This window comes from Phalaenopsis equestris, unplaced genomic scaffold, assembly GCF_001263595.1.
Source record: "Phalaenopsis equestris unplaced genomic scaffold, ASM126359v1 Scaffold000867, whole genome shotgun sequence".
NCBI classification, from domain to species: domain Eukaryota; kingdom Viridiplantae; phylum Streptophyta; class Magnoliopsida; order Asparagales; family Orchidaceae; genus Phalaenopsis; species Phalaenopsis equestris.
Genome location: NW_018165307.1, coordinates 310,499 through 318,165, shown reverse-complemented (window position 1 = coordinate 318,165; position 7,667 = coordinate 310,499). Strand labels below are relative to the sequence as shown.

At 33.9% G+C, this 7,667-nt stretch overlaps 1 protein-coding gene across 4 annotated transcripts; it reads right to left on the bottom strand.

Annotated features, from left to right (window-relative positions):
* Positions 1 to 238: 238 nt before the first annotated feature.
* On the bottom strand, positions 239 to 5,078 carry LOC110031922 (transcription factor ABORTED MICROSPORES). 4 transcript variants are annotated; one of them, XM_020735364.1, is made up of 9 exons: positions 5,003 to 5,078; positions 4,514 to 4,614; positions 4,240 to 4,437; positions 4,089 to 4,161; positions 3,884 to 3,961; positions 2,004 to 2,447; positions 1,504 to 1,767; positions 737 to 913; positions 239 to 657 (listed from the first exon to the last, which is right to left on the bottom strand). In XM_020735364.1, the coding sequence occupies exons 2-9, from the start codon at positions 4,600 to 4,602 to the stop codon at positions 496 to 498; spliced, it is 1,485 nt and encodes a 494-aa protein (XP_020591023.1). In that variant the 5' UTR covers positions 4,603 to 4,614; positions 5,003 to 5,078; the 3' UTR covers positions 239 to 495. The 4 variants fall into 4 exon arrangements, with proteins under 4 accessions (XP_020591023.1, XP_020591026.1, XP_020591025.1 ...); XM_020735367.1 differs by having other exon boundaries at positions 4,113 to 4,161; XM_020735366.1 differs by lacking the exon at positions 5,003 to 5,078 and adding an exon at positions 4,685 to 4,833 and having other exon boundaries at positions 4,514 to 4,622.
* Positions 5,079 to 7,667: the final 2,589 nt, after the last annotated feature.

The window sequence follows — 7,667 nt, the reverse complement described above, 5'->3', positions numbered from 1 at the left end:
TGTAACAAAAGATAGAAGAATATTCTAAAGATTCAATAGTAGCTATAAGATTGAATTGTGTGGACACAATCCTAATGAGGGTGATCATTAGTATAAAAAGATGCGATGAGCTTGAAATTGAATCATCAAGAAGAAAATATAGTGAAATGAAAGTGACACTTTTAAGTTGTGTTCATCTTCTTTCTTAGCATTCCTCCTATCAAGATAGCCTTTGATTTCCAACAAACATTTCCATGAATGTGAAAAGCTACATTCCCTTTACGTGTTCTGATACAATAAAATTCATGCAACACAAAATGATCATTACAAAAATAAATATGCATGTAACCACAACATCCACTTAGCTCCCTTTAATAAAATCTTATGGGGAAACCAATCTAAACTTGTGATATTATAAACTATTCTCTCCTTAACAATTACATTACATCAAACATAATTTCACTACTTATTGAGGCAAATAAACATTCAATACCACAATAACTCATAGATATGCAATCAATGAAGATGGTATTGGTCATTGAGGCGACCATGGTGGTGGTGAAAATCTTTCATGATATCATTAGAGACTATTTCCATCCATTCTCCTCCTGCTTCTCTCGTCACTTCCAGTAATGAATCTCTCAGTTGCTCTGCTTGAACTCCTTCACTATTTCTTTTCTATACCAAAAATTAAAGTAATTAATTGTTTATTTTAAATATAAATTTATGCAGTAGTTATTCTAAGGTAAGAAATTACCTCCACTCTGAAAACATTAAGTACAAGAGCCTTGAAGGTGGTAACATTAGCATTGGTGACCTCTAGCCCCAAGGAGCTCATTGCCTCCATTAACCTCACAAATCCACCAGGCCTTTGTTCACAAAACACCTTCAAAAAGAACTCATTGCCTTCCACTGGTCGCACCTCAACAAGAGGCTACAATGCATGGTAAGTTATATATTTCGCTGAGAGTTGGACAAAAATTAACTTAAAATTATATTTAAATGTATTCTCTAAAATTCAAACTAAAATAAACATATTTAACTACATATTTCATTTCATAATCAAACCTTATATCATTAAGGATTTTAATAATAACTTTTAGGGGCATTTACATACATTTCACACAGTTGTGCACAACTTTTACTTATCTAACAACTAAAAATTCATATTTACATGTGAACTATTCAAATCTTTAATATTATATCAAAAATATCATTATCACCGCCATTTAAAAATGAAATACACATTTTCAAGCACAAATTTATGACATCATGATGTGATAAATGTAAATATCAAACTTTTGATGTTGGACATGTAAAACATAAGAATATGCGGTATGTATCATGTACTTTTCCTAATTTTTAATAACATGTGGCTAATTATTTAACTTTAGTCATTATGTTTATTTCAATTCCGAGTATAACTATAACTGAATTAAATAAATCTAAACATGTACATAACTATATGCATATACAAATAGTACTTATAGTATAGGAAACGAAAGTAAAATAGAAGAGCTTCACCTCCATCTGCGGCCCTTTGTCATCGGTAGGGGTTTTAGTGGTCGTAGCCAACGTCGATGGCACCATCTTTGCGCTATTTAGAGAATCATCATTAGGGTTTGAGACCTCCAACTGACAGTTACTGTTGTTGTTGCTTCCCAACTGTTTTGCAACGTCATCGCCATCAGGAGTGGCTTCCTCCAGCTCTTTCTGCAGGTCTTTGATCTGCTTCTGCAACTCCATCACATACTCGATTGCATCCCCCAGGATTGAAGCTCGATCCATCTATTATAAATATTCAAGTAAATAATCTTCATTCATTTGTTGTTACGTACTTTTTGATGGAGCTTTTTTTAAAATATTTTTACTTGTCTTTTACCTTATCAGAATAATATATGTTTTTTTATATATTTATATATAGCAAAACAATATGCTTTCTTCATTACTATATATGGAAGTCTAATATCACAAGCATGACATCAAACAATCCTAAAAAACAATCAATTATTTAAAGAACTTACCTTTGTGATGTTCGGAACAAGTGCACGAAGAGCATAGAGCCGATCATTGAGCTTCTTCCTTCTTTTTCTCTCCGCAAGCAAATTCTTCGAATGATGCCGCTTTCCGCCTCGCCCGGCCCGTCCCTGTTCATCCTCATCCTCCCCCTGATCACTCCCATCCAGCCCCAAATCCTTCTCTACTTCCACCCCCTCCGAGTTCTCTGCACAACTTATCATCAGCGGTGCTTGCTCGTACGCTCCGATAAGGGATGAGTTGTAGTGGCGAAATTGGTCGCAGGTGATGTCCCATGGAAGGGTTTGGTGGTCGGCAGCGGGTGGTGGGTAGTGGCAGTCGTTGAGGGGTTCGAGCTCTTGGCAACTGGCGGCGGCGCGGGTTATGGATTCGTAGGGGGAAGGATGGCATTGAGAGACGACGAAGTTGATGCTTTGTTGGTCTTCGACCATCTGTTTGATTAATGGAGTTTTGTGGTTTTTGTTCCACGCATAGAAAAAGAGAGAGAAAAAGAGAGTGAGATTGAGATTTTTTTTTGAATATTATGAGCATCTTTATGTTTAGAATTGTTTTAGAATGAGTTTTTGCGTACCTAACATGCAAGCAGAGCTGCATGCGTAATAACCCCGCGATAACCTTCGCTTCGCAGTTATTAGAGGGTTATTGAGAGGTTATTGAGGTATTAATTCTAATAACCTTCCAATAACCTTCGCGGGCTCTATTTCGATGTTATTTACAAGTTGAAGTTATTACGAGATTAATAAAGTACGCATGCAGAGTTATTATCTGCGTGTTACGGACACAAATATTTCTCGCATGAAAGAAGGTGTTTTTGTGGAACTTATTGAAGTGGTTTCGAAGACGACGTCATCTTGAGCGATGAACGGCTATCAGAAAGAATTCTGAGCAAATAATTTTCGGAGATCGGATATTGAGATAAGTTTCTTATGATAAAAAAAACTTATGAATATAATTTGAAGAAAAAAAATTGAAAATAACTCATTTTTTTGGAGGAGAAAATTTGAGTGATAGATGTAATAGATATTATACTACTAAATTATTATGCCAGGAGTTCAGTGCAAGATCTCTCAGTCAAAATTTGTATTACATTTATCTAAAAATATACTCAACCTGAATAAAATTTGAATTGAATATATATTTATACTCATAATTTTGTTAATTTATATGGGAAAAATATATTCCATTGAGAGGAATTCGTTAAGCAGAGATTTCTTTTCATTCCGTTATAGGCTGGAAGCATGAGATAGATAAAAAAGAAAAGGAAGAGCACGAGGAAGACACGTAAAGATTGCTGTTGAAGGCTGGATGATTTAGACTTTATACATAACGTGGAATTTTGTTGTTTGTCACCCAGCAGGCATGAACCTTTGCATAAAAGCTAGGATTTATTATAAACAAAATCAATTACAAAAAAATAAGATTAATTTTTTTCTTAATTTGTCTTTTAGTTTTTATTATTGACTCTATTATAGTGATCCAGAATTATAACTGTTAGCGCACTGCGAAAATATGGCAGCTGGAAAATATCGCAGAGGAAATTGTGAAAGAATATACATGCCTAATTTTGTGCATGAACTTGAAAGCTCACTATTATCCCTTATAAAAAAGTACTTCAGGTTTTTACTCCTAGCACGTAGTTCTGTGTGCATACTCCATTAACTCCCATAATATCCTCATAATAACTTCAAATAGAACCCGCGAAGGTTATTGAAAGGTTATTAGGGTTATAAGTTATTAGAATTAATACTTCAATAATCTCCCAATAACCCCTAATAACTACGAAGCAAAAGTTTTTGCGGGAGTTATTACGTATGCAACTTTGCATGCGTATTGCGAACGCAAATATTTCCCCAACAGAAGACCTTACATGTTTCCAAGCGAAGAGCTCAACCAGGCCACCGGCCGGAATGGGAATCAATACCCTGGTCCTTGCAGCTTCCTTCTCCTGCAAATTAAGCAAATTTGATTTTATCATAAAGAGCATATTAATAAATCACTGCTACTTAGATTAGTAAAGTTCCAAAGTCTTATAAGTTTTGCATAAGATAAGATCATGATATTCTTTAGCTTACAAGTGAACCGAAGGAGTCGCTCACATTGGTTTGCCATGAGAACTGGTTTGATACCAATGTTTCTGCATAATTCCTGCTTCAAAATGAATTCCATGGCTTATAAAATATTTTAGAAAGAAGAATGGAGTGTAAATATGGAATTGGTTTAAACCTGAAAGATGGAAGATAGGCTAAGCAATCGTCCATGGGAATGGATGAAGGGAATTCTGAGAGCTCATCGCAAGCCCTTGTTCTTTGGTGTGGGGAAGTAGCAATATCTCTACATGGCTGATCTGTGGGATAATCTCCACTTTGGTAAGACTCTCCTCTCTCTCTCCCTCCACAGCAGCAGCCCATCCATTCCAACAACCTTAATCATTAAGGCAAGAAATCAGACTTATAATTATATTATCAAAATTAAGAAATCAATTATAAGCTAAATTTACCTATTATCTTGTGATAGCATCCACAAAATACAGTAATCCCAAGCATTAGCTCCCACAAGAGGCCTCAAACGTTCTACCATGGCTTTCATTTCTCCAGTTCCCTGCAGCACTATAATTAATCGCCTAAAATCCACCATTCCAAACCCCAAAGCTATATATGAAGAGAAATACATTCAAATATAACGGGAAGATTGTTATGCTTTGTCAGTAAGTGGACGAAAGAGACACAATAAATATCAAAAGGCAGCAAAATAACTCCTCTCTAGCAGAACAAAATCACTGTCTCTCTCTCTCTTTGTAGTAAAGTAGAGGTTCTCTTCTTTCTCACAGTACTCTGTTTCTTTCTGTTTGACTGTACTGGAGCAATAATAAAGGAGGAGAAAAATTTTACACAGAGAGAAAGAGAGAGAGAGAGAGAGAATCAGTTGATAGCTATGGATAACTGCAGCATCATTGAGGGGACGTACTAGTTGCAGAAGGCCACGTTACCTTTAAGAAGAAAAAGGGTGGAGCGAAGTGGAAGGGTAGGGATCAGAGAAGATTGGAATTGGCTGATGCTGGTTTGATTGAAAAGGGCAAAAAGCTTAGGAGCCTCTTCTTTTTCTAGCATACTTTGTTTGGGTAGGTGCAATGCACTAAAAGTGTGAGATTCTCTCTCTCTCTCTCTCTCTCTAAACTATCACAAGAGAAGACAAGTTTGCTAGTTGTCAATTGGTATTATGGGAAATTTTACAAAAATAAAAAATAAAAATAAAAAACGATCATTAATATTAATTTTTAATTTTAAAAATTAAAAATAAAGAGGATCCAAGTCAACTAAAAAAAAATTGTTCATTAAGATTTATTATACTAGAAGATGACTCTAACAGATGCTTGATAAAGAAAACATGCCTCTAATTTAATTTTAATGAGTAGATTAAAAAATTATTATTTTAGATTCAATATGAATGCATCCACAAGACAAGTGTGGATCATCATAAACAAATCAAATAAATATATTTTTACATGAAAATTTCTATACCCAGACAAAATCAATAAAGCACTAAAGTCAAATAGAATGAGTTGGATTAAAAGGGTGATAGAGACAAGCAAAACATATAGAACGAAGTATAAATAATATAAGTAAAATTTTATGATTTTTTAATTTTAGATTGTAAGAGACAAGAAAAATATTTTTTAAAGCTTGACCTTACTTTTGTTCCAAAATATAGATGCTTTAGTTTAAAATTATGTTTAAAATGTGTTTGGATAATGTTAACATGAAAATAATATTTTTTACTAAAAAAAAGAAATAAGTGACACATGTTTGATCTCATGGCTTATTAACATAATCATACATGTGTTGACTGCAATGTGATAAAAGGTGGTTTGCCATCTAGGTGATAGGTGAAAATGATGCAAAACACAAAATTCTAACATGATATGATCGCTCTAACTAGCTAGGTATGACCAATTATAAGTAATATGCTTAAATAATTTTCCATGATATGTATGCTCTATCAAGATGCGAGCAAGCAAATATAAGAACAAAACTAATGATTTGACAAGATAAAAGTTCCTTAAAGATGTGTGAGCAGTCATAATCAAGCACAAAAATGATGAGTTGGGTATGCGTTCTAGGCTAAGTGTAAGCACTTACACCAAGATACTTGTAAGGATACATGTCACTTGCTTACCTAACATGATCATATGAGGTAAATGATCGTGCACGAATAGTAAGCAAGAATCTATGCAACACACAGTTACGCTAGGTGAAGTGATCATGTATGCATAGATAGGATGTCATAGCTGGACACATGTAGTACATACACATTAAATGATATATGAGATGGGTTTTGCGGGCTATCCATCTCTATATTTTATGCAAGCATTAATCATGAGCATATGATAACATGTGAAAATGATAAGAAAGTCAATGTGTTGGTGAAAATGCATATGATGCTGCACTCATATGATATGCACAAAGGCAACATGATGTGCACATGCAAGTACACCATAATGTTGTGTAAACAATGCAAGTGCACCATGAAGTTGTGTAAAATAATAGAAGATACAAACACAAGGTTATAACACAAATACAACAAAAGGTGCAAATTTCACACATGCATAACCTCGACTCACAAGCACAATGCAAAATAAATTTTTCACACATACATGAGTTTAAACCATGAGCATTATACAAAATAAATAATTTCATGCATGCTTGACATTAATTCAAAAGCATGACATAAAACATATCATCAATATTACATTATAAACATAACATCAAAATAAAATTTTCTTACAAATCTTTTAAAATATTATATGTAATTTCAAACACTATGGATGTATATGAAAAACATATGCATGCTCACACATATAAACCAAGAAGTGCTTGATGGAAAACCAAGCCTTCCTAAATGCACTGGTGTATCCATTTAGGCATTATTTTCAACCTAAACACACGTCTGAGAGATTTTTTGGATATTTTGAGCTAAAAAACTACATATGAGTGGAATATAGTCCCATATTATTCAAATACACATCAATTATGTGTGACATCAAAATTGATTCCAATCAAGGGTAACCACTTCCAGACACGGTTACACCAACTCAAAACCTAGTTTCGTGACAGAAACATCCACTCAAGGGAGTTGTGGATCCCTTGGATCATGGGAGGCTACTTATAGATGGCATATAGTCCTAAAAATTTAAAATGGATATCAAACATGTGTGTCATCAAGAATTAATGCCAATAGATAACCACTTCCATGCATGACTACACCAGTTCAAACTATGGTTTTGTGACTAAAACATCTGCTGAAGAGTTTATGGATACCTTGAACCATGGGAGGTTATTTATAAATTAATTATTATTTATTAATATTAAAATAAATATTTAACATGTGTGAATTCAAGAATTAATGCAAACGAGTAACCACTTTTAGGCATGGCTACACCAACTTAAACCTTGTTTTAAGGATGTCCTAAGTTTTGGGAAGATATGTATCATTGTAATATAGTCTCATACCATGTAAGTAGATAACCAACATGTGTGACATTAAAATTTAATTCCAACAAAAATATCCTGGTGATATGCAAGTACTAGTTTCGAGATGGGTTTTTGATTCACATGGATAACATTCGTTATCTCATTCATATTTTTCTCCAATCT

Coding starts and splice junctions, on each gene's coding strand:
- LOC110031922 (XM_020735364.1), bottom strand. CDS start 4,602: ATGAAAGCCATGGTAGAACGTTTGAGGCCTCTTGTGGGAGCTAATGCT. Junction 3,962..4,088: donor GCGACTCCTTCGGTTCACTT/GTAAGCTAAAGA, acceptor CTTAATTTGCAG/GAGAAGGAAGCTGCAAGGAC. Junction 914..1,503: donor ACAAAGGGCCGCAGATGGAG/GTGAAGCTCTTC, acceptor CATGCATTGTAG/CCTCTTGTTGAGGTGCGACC.